The sequence below is a fragment of the Sus scrofa genome, chromosome X (genome assembly GCF_054392235.1).
Source record: "Sus scrofa isolate SSC_HxYL_T2T_F1_AM1 chromosome X, Sscrofa_HxYL_maternal_Yorkshire_Landrace_v2.0, whole genome shotgun sequence".
NCBI lineage: Eukaryota > Metazoa > Chordata > Mammalia > Artiodactyla > Suidae > Sus > Sus scrofa.
Window position 1 is genome coordinate 97375911 of NC_139401.1, and position 13899 is coordinate 97389809.

At 43.0% G+C, this 13899-nt stretch overlaps 1 protein-coding gene across 6 annotated transcripts in view; it reads left to right on the forward strand.

Annotated features, from left to right (window-relative positions):
- Positions 1–13899, forward strand: part of RNF128 (ring finger protein 128) — a 98449-nt gene that overhangs the window by 38847 nt on the left and 45703 nt on the right. For 3 of the 6 annotated variants that reach the window (XR_014835515.1, XR_014835516.1, XM_085008098.1), the window contains exon 1: positions 264–969. The exons of 2 other annotated variants lie outside the window; for them this stretch is intronic. Coding sequence is in view for 2 of the 4 variants with exons in the window: in XM_085008098.1 (XP_084864224.1) it covers positions 477–969 (493 nt within the window). In the remaining 2 variants the exon portion in view is untranslated. Of the gene's footprint in view, positions 1–208; positions 970–13899 lie in introns of those variants that run through there. One more of the 6 variants, XM_003135291.7, reaches the window with a different exon arrangement.

Consider the following 13899-nt stretch of genomic DNA (forward strand, 5'->3'; position numbering starts at 1 on the left):
GACTCGAATCCTACCAGCGAGCCTTTCTATTCACTGATTCTCGAGTTCCTCGCCTGTCCGCACCCCCCCCCTTTTTTTTTTTCATAAAACGACGCGACATACCTGACCACACAGCCTCAGACCCTATCCTAATGCCTGCCCATCCTGTTACCCTTTTAAGAGGCGGATCCCGCAGTGTCCTTTTCTCCCTCCCAGCCACCTCTACCCCCAGTCGGCTGGGCGGAGCTTCAAGCTAAAGCCCCGGAGCCCGACGCGGCCGCGGCAGTAGCGAGGAGGACTGGAGACGCCAAGAACTGCACCTGCCGCAACATCTCCAGCGACGCTACGTGCCTCTCGGCTCCGACCCAGCTCGCAGCGCGTGCCAGTCTCTCCCCGCCCCCTCCCCACCTGGCGCGCACCTGGTCCAAGCCGGGGTCCCGCCGAGAGCCAGGAGGGCGCGTGCTAGGGGCCCTAGGGAACCGCAGAGCGCGCGCGCCATGGGGCCGCCGCCCGGGGCCGGGGTCTCCTGCTGCGGTGGCTGCGGCTTTTCCCGATTGCTGGCCTGGTGCTTCCTGCTGGCGCTGAGCCCGCAAGCCCCCGGCTCCCGGGGAGCCGAAGCAGTGTGGACCGCGTACCTCAACGTGTCCTGGCGGGTTCCGCACACCGGAGTGAACCGCACCGTGTGGGAGCTGAGCGAAGAGGGCGTGTACGGCCAGGATTCCCCACTCGAGCCGGTGGCTGGGGTCCTGGTCCCGCCCGACGGGCCGGGGGCGCTCAACGCCTGTAACCCGCACACGAATTTCACGGTGCCCACGGTGCCTGGGGACTGGGGCCACAACGTGCAAGTCTCTTGGCTGGCCCTCATCCAGCGCGGCGGGGGCTGCACCTTCGCAGACAAGATCCATCTGGCTTACGAGAGAGGGGCGTCCGGAGCCGTCATCTTTAACTTCCCGGGGACCCGCAATGAGGTCATCCCCATGTCTCACCCGGGTGAGTGCAAGTACAGCTCCCGAATTGCGCCCCAGGAAACCCCTGCCAAGGCCATTTTCCTTATTTTCTTCAGTGTTCTCCCCGTATCCCTTTGCCCCAAAGGAAGACGAGTGTCCTTTCTGTCCCCACCGAGTGAGGCAGGGTCCTCTCTTCCCGGAGATTCACCCTGCGTGGGGGGTTGGGCGGAAAAAAAATCCTTCAGAATTTGCCTCTCTGGTAGAAAAGGGTAAAAACAAACGGAGTACGGAGGCTGGCCACTCAAGGAGGACTGTTTGGGCTCTTTGCGTCGCCTTTTCCGGGTGGTTCACGAGGGTGGCTTGCATTGGATTGATTGCTTGGTGGTGGGCATTGGCTCTGAAAGGACTGGGAAGAAGCCCACTGAAGAAGCCTGCCTGGAAATCCCTTCCTCAGTCCCTTCCTCCTGTTTAACAACCTCAGTCAGGCCCACAGCAGATTTTTTCCCTCCTCTCTCCCTGTATTTCTCTGCATGTTTCCCAGTATCAGGTACAAGATTGTGTTACTGTGCCCTGTTAACCTCATTGCAGTTTTGGTGGAAACTTTGCTTAGCTCTCCCGTTCTTCTCTGCCCAGGGGTCTTGGGTCCCAAGTGATTGTTGGTATCAGTGCTTTCCTTTGCCTTTGCAAAAAAATCTGATTTAGGTTATTGAATGGCAAAACAGGTGCTTGGTGTTATTTTCTTGAAAAAAGAAGGGGTTTATGCATGAGGCTAGCAAAGGCCTAGACTTTGGAAAATGTAGTCCAGGTAGGTTTTAAATTTGTGCAGAGGAGGTAGGTTACTGTTTTTCCCTCTTCAATTATCCTTCCACAATCCTCCCTATTTGTGATTAGGTGTCCATACCATAGGTACCTAGTGATCCTAGGCCCCAAAAGACAAAGGAAAAAAAATGGGGGAGAAAGAGGCAGAGACACGTAATAGCAGTATATTGTATTTGTTGAGAGCTGGGCCTCAAGTCAGACCTTGGTTAAATTCCGGCTCTATTGCTTACTAGTCCTGTGACCTTGAGCAACTTATTTGAAGTCTTTTAAGTCTGGGTTCCCTCATCAATCAAATGGGAAAGAACTAAGTATGAACCACTCCCACAGGTTTGCCTTGAGGATGAAATGAAATAACGCCAGTAAAAGAGTTTAACACATCATCCTTCTCTGTAAAGGTTAGGTGATAGGATTAGCCTTTTAGGCGTCACTGGAGAGATGAATCTGCTTGTTTAGCTACTAGAGGTTCTGTGTTTTTCCTAAAACAATATGTCTGGCCCTGCCTAGAGAGCACTTGCTTTGAGTGGCTGGGTGGTAGAATGGAAAGAGCACTGAACTGGAACTCAGGGGATTTGAGTTTTAGTCCCTTCTATGCCTCTACCAGCTTGGTGACCTTGTACAAAGTTACTCACTAGTCAAATGATATTATAGAGGTAGGAGGAGGAAGTCAAGTTTGGCAGATCGGGCAGAGACAATTGAGCTAGATGAACTCCCTTCCAGCTCCAAAATGCTCTCATTCTTAGATTTTTATAGTGTGATTAAAGGAGCAGCTGAAGCTCTTTTGGTTGATAATTCATTGATTAGAATGAAATTGCTTTTTAAAGGCTGATAGAAGCGAAGAATAAGGGCTGCGTAAATTTTAAAGTCCTTACAGTTCAATTGGCGACCTAAATGCACGGGTTTGACTTTGCCTCCTCCAAATGAGATTCATTTGCACGGATGATTTGGAATTGAAGAGTGCTCTTTAATTAGAGAGTTCCTGTTTAGACCGCTTTTATCCTACTTTTGTTAAGGATATAAACATATTTATCTGATAGTTCTAGGGGGACAATGAAATTAAATTTGTTGAGCTCCTACTATGTGCCGGGCACTCTACATACATCTTACTTATACTTTATTGAGAGACAGTATGGTGCACCAGGAAAAGCACAGGAATTGTAGTCAACACTGGGAATCAAATTCTGGATTTACCACCCAATGGCTTTGTATCCTTGGTCAGATTATGTAACTTCACTGAGTCTCAGTTTTCCCATCTGTAAGATGGAGAGAATATTTACATGGCCGTGATTATTGGAGATAACATACATAAACTACCTAGCAGATAATAAACACTCAAAGTTAGCTATGATAATAGGCTAACAAGATGCAAAAAATTAATGAGCAAACATATGCTTATGCAACTGTCAAGGTAGAAACATGAATAAATACAATGAGACCCTAAGCATGGCTCCTTTGTTTCAGGATACAATATAGAAATAAAGTCCTAAATATTGATCTCTTAATTAACATCCAGAGGAATTTTTTTTTTTTTGGTCTTTTGTCTTTTCAGGGCCACACCCGAGGCATATGGAGGTTCCCAGGCTAGGGGCCTAATTGGAACTGTTGCTGCTGGCCTATGCCACAGCCACAGCAATGCCAGATCCAAGCCACATCTGTGACCTACACCACAGCTCACGGCAACGCCGGATCCTTAACCCCCTGAGTGAGGCCAGGGATGGAACCCGAAACCTCATGGTTCCCAATCAGATTTGTTTCTGCTGCACCATGACGGGAACTCCTGGAGGAATGTTTTGATACTTTAAAAATGTATTATTATCTAAGATGCTGACTGTAGCAATGTTTACCCTTAGGCTAACTAACTAAAAGAGCTAGCTAGTTACTTAAGGAATGGAATCACATTTCTCCCTTGAACTGTGGAGAAACACAGGGGAAAATCACTGCATTTCATCCACGTTATGCTGTTAAATATTTGTTTGCAAAGTGCTGTGCCGTTTGCTTTGCTCATTCCTGAGAGTAATCCCAGGGTCATTGTAGTCTCTTGGATCTTAATGGCAAAGAGGTGGTATTGAAGTTTCAAGTGTTGATTAACTTAATATATGCCATGGGCCACCAAAGGTGGAAAAGCCATTGCTGCTATTGATAAAAACTATTATAAACTACTTTATTTACCTAAACTATTCTTCATCCACACTCCCACCTGTCACAGGCCTGTGACCATGAAGACCCATTTGTTTCAAGTAACAGAACTAACTGGTTTAAAACAGTAGCTTTTTTTTCCCTTTTATTTCTTTTTAGGGATGTACCTGTGGCATATGGAAGTTCTCGGGCTAAGGGTCGAATCAGAGCTGCAGCTGCCGGCCTACACCACAGCCGCAGCAACACCAGATTTGAGTCGCATCTGTGACCTACGCCGCACCTTGTGGCAATGCCAGATCCTTAACCCACTGAGCAAGGCCAGGGATCAGACACACATCCTCATGGATACTAGTCAGGTTCTTGACCTGCTGAGCCACAGTGGGAACTTCTAGAGACAGTAGATTTAACTTTTGTGTGTTGGAAAGAAACTCCATTTTCCAATCAATTATGAAAATGAGGCTGCTTTTTAATTAAAAAAACTTTTTTTGTCTTTTTGTCCTTTATTTTAGGGCCACACTCGTGGCATATGGAGGTTCCCAGGCTAGGGGTCTAATCGGAGCTGCTGCTGCTGGCCTACGCCAGAGCCACAGCAACGCCAGATCTGAGCCATATCTGCGACCTACACCACAGCTCACGGCAACACCGCATCTTAACCCACTGAGTGAGGCCAGGGATCCAACCCGCAATCTTGTGGTTCCTGGTAGGATTGTTTCCACTGCACCACAGTGGGAACTCCAAGGCCGTTTTTATGTATACAAAATTTTCCCAAAGGGTAGCTGTAGCCTTGCAGCAACCCATGCAGTTTATTTCTTTTGTTTTGCTTTTTTTTTTTTTTTTTTTTAGGGCTGCACCTGCGGCATATGGAGGTTCCCAGGCTAGGGGTTGAGTTGGAGCTGCAGCTGCCCGCTTTTGCCACAGCCACAGCAGCGCCAGGTCTGAGCTGCGTCTGCGGCCTACACCACAGCTCATGGCAATGCTGGATCCTTTAATCCACTGAGTGGGGCCAGGGATGGAACCCATGTCCTCATGGAAACTAGTTGGGTTGGTTACTGCTGAGCCACAATAGCAACTCCCCATTAGGTTTATTTCTGCTTATTATTTTGGTTGTAAAGTATCCAGAAAATCCTGATTCACACAGATTGCAAATGATAGGTTTTTTTTTTTGTTTTTTTTTTTTTTTTTTTTTTTTACTAACAGCTGATCCTGCAATCTCTGGATATTTTTCATTCAAATTGATCCAGAAATTGGGAAGAAAATTCAAAGAAAATTTTGGTTTTACAGTTTAATCACTATTCATATGTCTTATTTAAATAAGAAAATCATGGAGTTCTCTGGTGGCCTAGTAGGTTAAGGATTTGGTATTGTCACTGCTATAGTGAGGTTTCATTCCCTGGCCTGGGAACTTCCATGTGGGTGTAGCCAAAATAACAACAACAACAACAATAACTAAGGTAGGCTTATTTTTTTAAATAAATACCTATGAAAATCAGATAAGAAGCAGCGAAAACAGAGTAAGCAGTAAAGCCATCAAAAATGCAGGATTGTCGCACATTAGCGCATGTTCTTGTTATTGCACAACTAATTAGCCTGCTTTTGCTAAGCAGATGAGCCTGAGCCTTGCACGCTTTCTAATTGAACACAGCCCGCAGGTTGAAGTGGCATGGGTACTTCCTTGTAGAATTTTCCTTGAGTCAACATACACAGGCGTGAATTTATTGAAAGACCTGCACAGAGCGTCACCCTTCATAATCCATGACTGATGTATAAGAACTTGAAACATATGCAGAGGGATGGCAAGAGAAGTATTATTCCCGAGGGCTGTAGCAAAATGAATGAATCAAGCCATTTAAGTTAGGATTTGGTGGTGTTCCATGGAATATAGTTTGCTGTCAGATACAGTTGCTTGTCTACATCATTGAAAGACCTCTTAATAAGGATGGCCTCTGCTACTTACTATTTTTAAAATCTCAGACTGGTATTTTACTTCTCCAAGTCTCAATTTGCTCCTGTGTAAGATGGGCATATAATAAACTTGCTTGACAAGGGTTAATGGGATTAAATGAGATAATACAAAGTGTATAACACAGAGCCTGACATTTAGGAAGCTACTATAATTTTTCTTTTTCTTTTGTTCTTTTTTTTTTTTTTTTTGACTTTTTAGGGCCGCAGGTGCAGCATATGGAAGTTCTCAGGCTATGGATCATATTGGAGCTGTAGTTGCCAGCCTACACCACAGCTGTGGCAACACCAGATCCTTAACCCACTGAGCAAGGCCAGGGATCGAACCCACATCATCATGGATATTAATTGGGTTCGTAACCCACTGAGCCACAATGGGAACTCCAAGATAGTTCAGTGTATTTTAGAAAATGAAAGTTGAATTGAATGTTTGTGGTCTAAAATTTGAAAATGAATAGCCTAGAGTACTTTAGAGTCCATATTACTTGACCTCTAACTGTAACCATTTAGGAATTAGTTGAGTAGACTGGATGCTTTACAAGAAAATGATCTTTTGGCCACTTAGGTTTGTCATCCTTTTCTCAAAGAATTGCTTCTCCCTTGAGCAACCAATCTCTTTCCATTCACAAAGGACTTTGGAATAGGAATTTCCACTGATTTATCACCACCTAATCCCTTCTCAACCACTTGACATTTAGTTTTTATTCTGTTGTGACTGTTGTTGGTGGGTTTTGTTTTTGTTTTTTGCCCCCTAGGAATTTGATATCAAAAAGAATCTTTTTTAAAAAAATTTTTTTATAGCTGCTCCTGTAGCATATGGAAGTTCCCAAGGTACAGGTCGAATCAGAGCCACAGCTGCCAGCCTACACCACAGCCACAGCCATACCGGATCTGAGCCATAGCTGCAATATACCACAGTTTGCAGCAATGCTGGATCCTTAACCCACTGAGCAAGGCCAGGGATTGAACACGCATCCTCACAGACACTGTATCGGGTTCTTAACCTTCTGAGCCAGGATGGGAACTCCTGAAAAGAGCCTTTTATTGATAGAATGATAGGCCGAAAAGAAAATGAGGGCATTACCTTGTGGCACAGCAGATTGGGGATCCAGTGTGGTCATGGCAGCAGCTCAGGTCCTTGCTGTGGCCTGGGTTCCATTCCCGGCTGGCCCAGGAACTTCTGCATGCTGTGGGCACAGCCAAAAAGAAAAAAAAAAAAAAAAGAGAGAGAAAGAAAAATTAAAAAAAACAAAACAGGCAAAGAGATTGGGTGATGATGATTTACCAAGGCATAATAATAATAATACTATTCCAAAATCTGTTCCCACGGGCATCCTTTTTGAGCACTCTGCAGTACTGTATTTAATACTCTTCACCACTCCGTCTTCGAAATGCTTTCCCAAGCAGTCTCTTGCTTCTCTTGTTTCATTCTTGTTGTCTTATTAACACATGTATTTCATACCTCTTCTTCCTTGCCTTCACACTCAGACCCTCAACGCTCTCCTTCCAATAAACATCTGCCACTCCAGTTGATTCCATTATTTTCAGTCTTCTCAGCTATGTTCCTTTCTCCCTTGCAATTGTTATTCCACAGCTTTCAGTCCTAGGTCTTCTCATGAGAACAAATGCTTGGCCTCCTCATTGGTCTTCCTGCCTCCAGTGGTTTCTTCCTCCTGTTCATCTTCCACGTGGCTCCTGGAACACAGCTCTGCTCACACATGTGCCATTGCTCCCAAACCCATTACTCATCAATTTTAGTCTATGTTTCTCAACATAGCGTATCAGACTCTTAGTAATCTGGTCCCAACCTACTTTCGAAGCTTTATATACTTCTTAGCTCATGTTGATCCCTACACATGTTCTCTACCCATTATCATTATCATGGCTTTGTTCATGCTTCTTTTACTTTAAATTAAATTTTTTTTTTGCTTTTTAGGGCCACACCATTGGCATATGGAATTTCCCAGGCTAGGGTTGAATTGGAGCTGCAGCTGCTGGCCTACACCACAGCCACAGCAACACCAGATCCCTAACCCACTGAGTGAGGCCAGGGATCCAACCCTCATCCTCATGGATACGAGTCAGGTTTGCAACCCATTGAGCCACAATGGGAACTCCCTTTGCTCATACTTCCGCTTTTGCCTTCATACCCATTTCTTCCCAGCCTTGCTGGTCAAAACTTACCCTGCCTTCAAAACCCAGCACAGATGCCTCTTGAAGCTTTTCACAGTTCCTTCTTTTTCTCTTCCTGTCACAGCCCCGACACCAAAACCTAAATGATCTCTTCTTTTAGCTCCCAGAGAACTCCATCTCTTATAGTACTTTCTGCATTTTTGCTGGTAGTTTTGGTTTATATATTTTTCCTTCCTACCTGATTGGAATCATTTTAATGTTTTGTTATTTTCATATTCCCCATAGGAACCTTTGTATTGTATCTGCTCTGGAAATGCTCCTTGAGCAGCCTTTTTTTTTTTTTGTCTTTTTGCTATTTCTTAGGCCGCTCCCGCGGCATATGGAGGTTCCCAGGCTAGGGGTCCAATCGGAGCTGTAGCCGCCGGCCTATGCCAGAGCCACAGCAACGTGGGATCTGAGCTGCGTCTGCAACCTACACCACAGTTCACGGCAACGCCAGATCGTTAACCCACTGAGCAAAGGCAGGGACCGAACCCGCAACCTCATGGTTCCTAGTCGGATTCGTTAACCACTGCGCCACGACAGGAGCTCCCAACAAAATAGATTTTAAACAAAGTCTATAATAAGACGGGAACTCCTCCTTGAGCAGCCTTAAATACACAGGAATGCCAGAGGGCCATAAGATTCCTAGAAAAGTATCTAATAGAAAGGGATTGAAATTCAATTCATTGATCAGTTATCAAGAGTCTTTTGTATGCTAGGTCCTGTGCTTCTCGCCTGAATGTACAAAATAAAGAGAAATAAGAGTGTACAAATACTTCAAGCTTGCCGGTTCCCTAATTTTTATGATGGTTTCCATCGCATGCCAGTTTATAAGCTTTTAATGGCAAGATGACCTAGGTAACAAAGAAATAGTGACAGCGCATATTTACACTGAACTTTCCTTGTTCTATTTTTTTTTTGATGTTCAAAAGATTTGATTTACACCATTCAATTTATACCTCCAATTAAAGTGCTTCCCTCGAACATGTTGGTAAACGTGTAATTCCATAACATAAAAATCCTTAAAGAATATAGCTTGATTGATGAAATGTTTTTCTAAGCTCATAAAGAACTATTTCCCTCAGTCCGTGGAAGATACGTGTTTTCTCATACAGAATGCTACATTTAATCTCTATCCTCGGGCTTAAATCGTGGAAATAGAGGACAGTGCCAAAGATATTCTCTAAGTTATTTTCTGATTATGAATCCAACCATGCTTCTTGCAGAAAATTTGGAAAATACAGGCAAGTGTAAAACTAAAGATAAAAGCTACACATAATTCCACCACCCAAAGATAGTACCAGTGATATTATTGTCTTTTGTTCCGTGTATAGGTGTAGTTTTGTATCCTACTTTTATCATAATGGCTATTTTTCATGAATATTAATGGTAGTACTAAGAAAATGCAATTTAAAGGTGAAGACACAAAGCCATAAGTATAACTGTTTTAGTATTTTGAGGTGTTCTGGTTGTCATTGTCTTTGCTCTGCATATATATTATTTAAAGAATTATAATTATATACTGAATATACAGTTTTGGATCTCACTTGTTTTTATTGGCATTTCCCCATATAATTAAACATAAAGAAGTTTCTCTATACCTAGCCACTTGTGATGGAACATGATGGAGGATACTGTGAGAAAAAGAATGTGTGTGTATATATACGTGTATGTGTGTGGTTAGGTCACTTTGTCATACAGCAGAAATTGACAGAACATTGTAAATCAACTATAATAAAAAAATTTGTTTAAGGATTTGAAGAGTCAATGGTATGGTAAAAAGTGGAAGTCATAACTATTGAACATGTACTTGACAAATTTAGTAACAAAAGTTAGATAATAAATAACAAAGAATGGTAAAAAAAAAAAAATAGAAGAGTTCCTGTTGTGGTTCAGTGGGTTAAGAACCTGACATAGTGTCCGTGAGGATACGAGTTCAATCCCTGGCCTCGCTCAGGGGATTAAGGATCTGGCATTGCCACAAGCTTCGGCATAGGTCTCAGATGTGGCTCGGATCTGGTTTTGCTGTGGCTGTGGTGTCGGCCTCAGCTGCAGTTCTGAGTAGACCTCTAGCCTGTGAACGTCCATATGCCACAAAAACGAAGGAAGGAAGGAAGGATGGAAGGAAGGAAGGAAGGAAGGAAGGAAAGAAAGAAAGAAAGAAAGAAAGAAAGAAAGAAAGAAAGAAAGAAAGAAAGAAAGAAAAAGAAGGGAAGGAAGGAAGGAAGGAGAAAAAAGAAAGAAAGAAAGGAAAGAAAGAAAGAAAGAAAAAAGAAAAGAAAGAAAAAGAAAGAAAGAAAGAGGGTTCTCTTAAAAGCTGAAGATGGTGGTCTTTCACTGGGGCGGGAATTGAGCTAGCAGAAAGGAAGTGCAGAATGGTGATGGGGAGGGGTGTGAATTGGAACACTTAAAACAGAAATATGTACCACAGACAGAGCTTTACGTAAAAAGGTACTTACTAGCCATAAGTGTGATCTGGTCTAACCCATATCCATTGCCTCTTGTGGCCTTGGTCTTTTGAAAGGTTTGATCACCATCGATCCTCTTCTCCTATACTGTTCCTCCAGGTGATGTCTTCATCGCAAATGGGCTTTGCACTCAGTTTTCTTGTTACTTGGTTAAGTAGCCCCTCATTGGCTAAAATGGCTTTTCTTTTGCATGATGGCCACTGAACTGTAACCTGTTGTTGGGGTTTGCCCCAAAGATTACTTGATGGGGTACCACAAATACTGCCTCAGGGTGAATACTTTTTGTGTATTGTAAATTTTATTGACGGATAATATACATATCAAACAGGTACCAAAATGATTAACGTGTGGCTCAGTGAATTTTCACAAAATTTTTTTGCACATCTGTGTACCAGCACCTGGCTCAAGAAACAGAACAGTACCAGAACCCCAGAAGACTACCTTGTACCCCAAGGTGAAGAATCTCTGAAGCAGCACAGTTGTTAACTTTGTCTCCTAAGGACACGACTTTTTGCACCTTGGTTATGAGGCCAGTCACCCACAGAGACAAGTCCTGCGCTGCATTGGAGCCAGTTAACTGTGGCGATGCTCTGTAGGGAGCTATTGCCAAGCACAGAGCACACGCACATTTTGACACAGTTACTATGCCAGTTCATAGTTGCCACATTTTGCTGTCAACAGCGGCTTTGGAGCCCTGTGGGCAATGCAGAGCACAAGGGCTCTTTGTTATTTTTCCATTTCCTGTTCTCGTTCAGCTGTATGTATGTCTTTCTCTATATCATGCCATATAATTAGCGCCTGGATTTACCCACAGGCTTGTTACAGCATTGATTTCTTTTGAAAAGAAAGTTGAGTGATTCATGTCTGACTTGATGGAGGCTGTTAGGTTCAGAACCTCGTTGTTATTTACTTGGTTTTAATGCTTGAATGCTCACGTTAGATACACATCAGTGATTCTGAGTTAACTCTATTCATTTTGACCTTTTTGAAAGAAGATGGTACTTGAAGGCACTTATGGGGGGGGGTGTTTCTCTCAAGATATTAATCAATCATTTCAGATGTAACTCACATAACGGCGAATGTGTGTGGTCCTTTCTTGTTAACACTAACTGGTTTCTTCATATGTAAAATGAGCCTTGAACACTAAAGAACTTTAAAGACTGACTTTTTCTATTTTCATATGGAATATTTCTCTTCTCTAGACCCTTTGTATCACAGTTGTTACCCATATATCACCTTTCTTGGTATTTTTGTTACTTTCCCATAGGGGCCAGCTTCCTCTCACTAGTCCCCTTCGATATCTATTCTATTCAATACTTCTAAGATTAGTGCTAAATTTAACGGCATAGTGTGAAGACTCCAATGTATTGGCACTTTTTACCCGTGACACACTGAGTTCATCTGATGACAATAGCTTTTGTCATTCGAGAACAAAGGAAAAAATGTTATGAGGGTAAGGGCAGAGGAGAACCATGAAGCTCTTCTTTGGCACTTTATTAGTGAGATGGAGAACATACACGTGCAATCAAAATTGCGCTTAAGACATCATTAAAATTGAATTACAGATCTTCCTTGACTTACGATGGGGTTACATCCCGATAAACCCATTGCACGTTGCAAATATAAGTGGAAAATGCATGTGACACACCTAACCTGCCTAACGTCAGAGCTTAGCCTTGCCTGCCTTTAACGTGCCCAGAACATTTGCATCAACCTACGGTTGAGCAGAATCATCTAATACAAAGCCAATTTGAGAATACAGTGTTGACTCTCTCATGTCATTTATTGAATACTGTACTGAAATTGAAAAACAGAATAATTGCCTCGGTCCAGAATGGTGAGTGTATCAATTGTTTACCCTCATGATTGCGTGGCTGGCCGCTGCCACCCAGCATCACAAGTGAGTATGTACCACACATCGCAAGCCTGGGAAAAGATCAAAATTCAAAGTCCAGTTCCTACTGAATTCGTGTGACTCTTGCACCCATCGTAAAGTCAAAAAATTGTAAGTCACACCCTCACGAGCTGGGGACCGGCTGTACTCATGTTTAAAATTGGCATTTCCTGGAATTCCTGTTGTGGCTCAGCAGGAATGCAACATAGTGTCCCTGAAGCTGCAGGTTTGATCTCTGTCCTCGCTCAGTGGCTAAGCATCCCGCATTGCCAGGAGAAAAAAAAAGAAGGAAAAAAATGGCATTTCCCTTGAAATAATTTGCTATGTGAAACTCCACAAGTTGGTTTTCACAAGAAAGTCAGATTCAGGGATCGCTTCTGTATCACTTTTCCTCTTAAGGTACATTTTGTGTCCTACTTTTCTTTCTTTTTCTTTTTCCTTTTTTTTTTTTTGTTTTTGTTTTTGTTTTTGCCTTGTCCATGGCTTGCAGAAGTTCCCAGGTCAGAGATCGAACCTGAGCCATAGCCATGACAACGCCAGATCCTTAACCTGCCGCACCAGCAGGTTATTCCATGTGCCCTACTTTTTTACATGCTTCTTTTTCCTCTCATATCTTGATTAATTCTACCTTAGATATTCTGTGTGTGTGTGTGTGTGTGTGTGTGTGTGTGTGTGTTACTTTGCCCCATCTTTTCAAAAATTTTTGAGCTTCTATCTGAAGCCATTTCTTTTGAAGTGAAATTAAACATCATAAGAAACCAGTGCTCTCGGGGTTCTCATTGTGGCTCAGCGGGTTAAGAACCCAATTAGTACCTATGAGGATGTGGGTTCGATCCCTGGCCTTGCTCAGTGGTTTAAGGATCTGGCGTTGCTACAAGCTGCGATGTAGGTCGCAGATGTGCCTCAGGTCCTGCATTGCTGTGGCTGCCGTGTAGGCCCGTAACTATAGCTCCAATTCTACCCCCAGCCCAGGAACTTCCATATGCTGCAGTTTCGGCCCTCAAAGAAAGAAAGAAAGAAATCAGTGCTCTCAATATCTAATGACCTTGAATGTGTCCATAACTCACTCCCAGAACCTCCACAGAAACTTCCCATCAACCGTGTAATCCTCCTGATTAAATATGCATTTTGTCATGTCCGAGTATTTAAGACATTTTAAATGTTTTGGGGTTTTCTTTTTGCTTGAATTATTTCTGTGATTTTTTTTTCCTGAGAACTTTTTTATTGCAAATATGGGTTAAATAAAAACTTTTATTTGCTTGAAAGTGTTTAGTCCTCAAAGCATTTCATATGGAAGTAAGCTGTGAGTTCATTTGGGAACTCAAACACTCTTTAGCAGCATTATTGTGGGAAAATGTACTGTCTCTAATTCCAAACAACTCATTGACCGATGAATTTTTGAAACACAACCCATCAGTGTTGCTGTTGTGGTTATTGTTCATAATGATAGCTCCATTAAATATCATTTATTATGTTCTCCCCAATCATGCTGGTTTAAAGAGTTTTCTCTACTTACTCAGCTTCT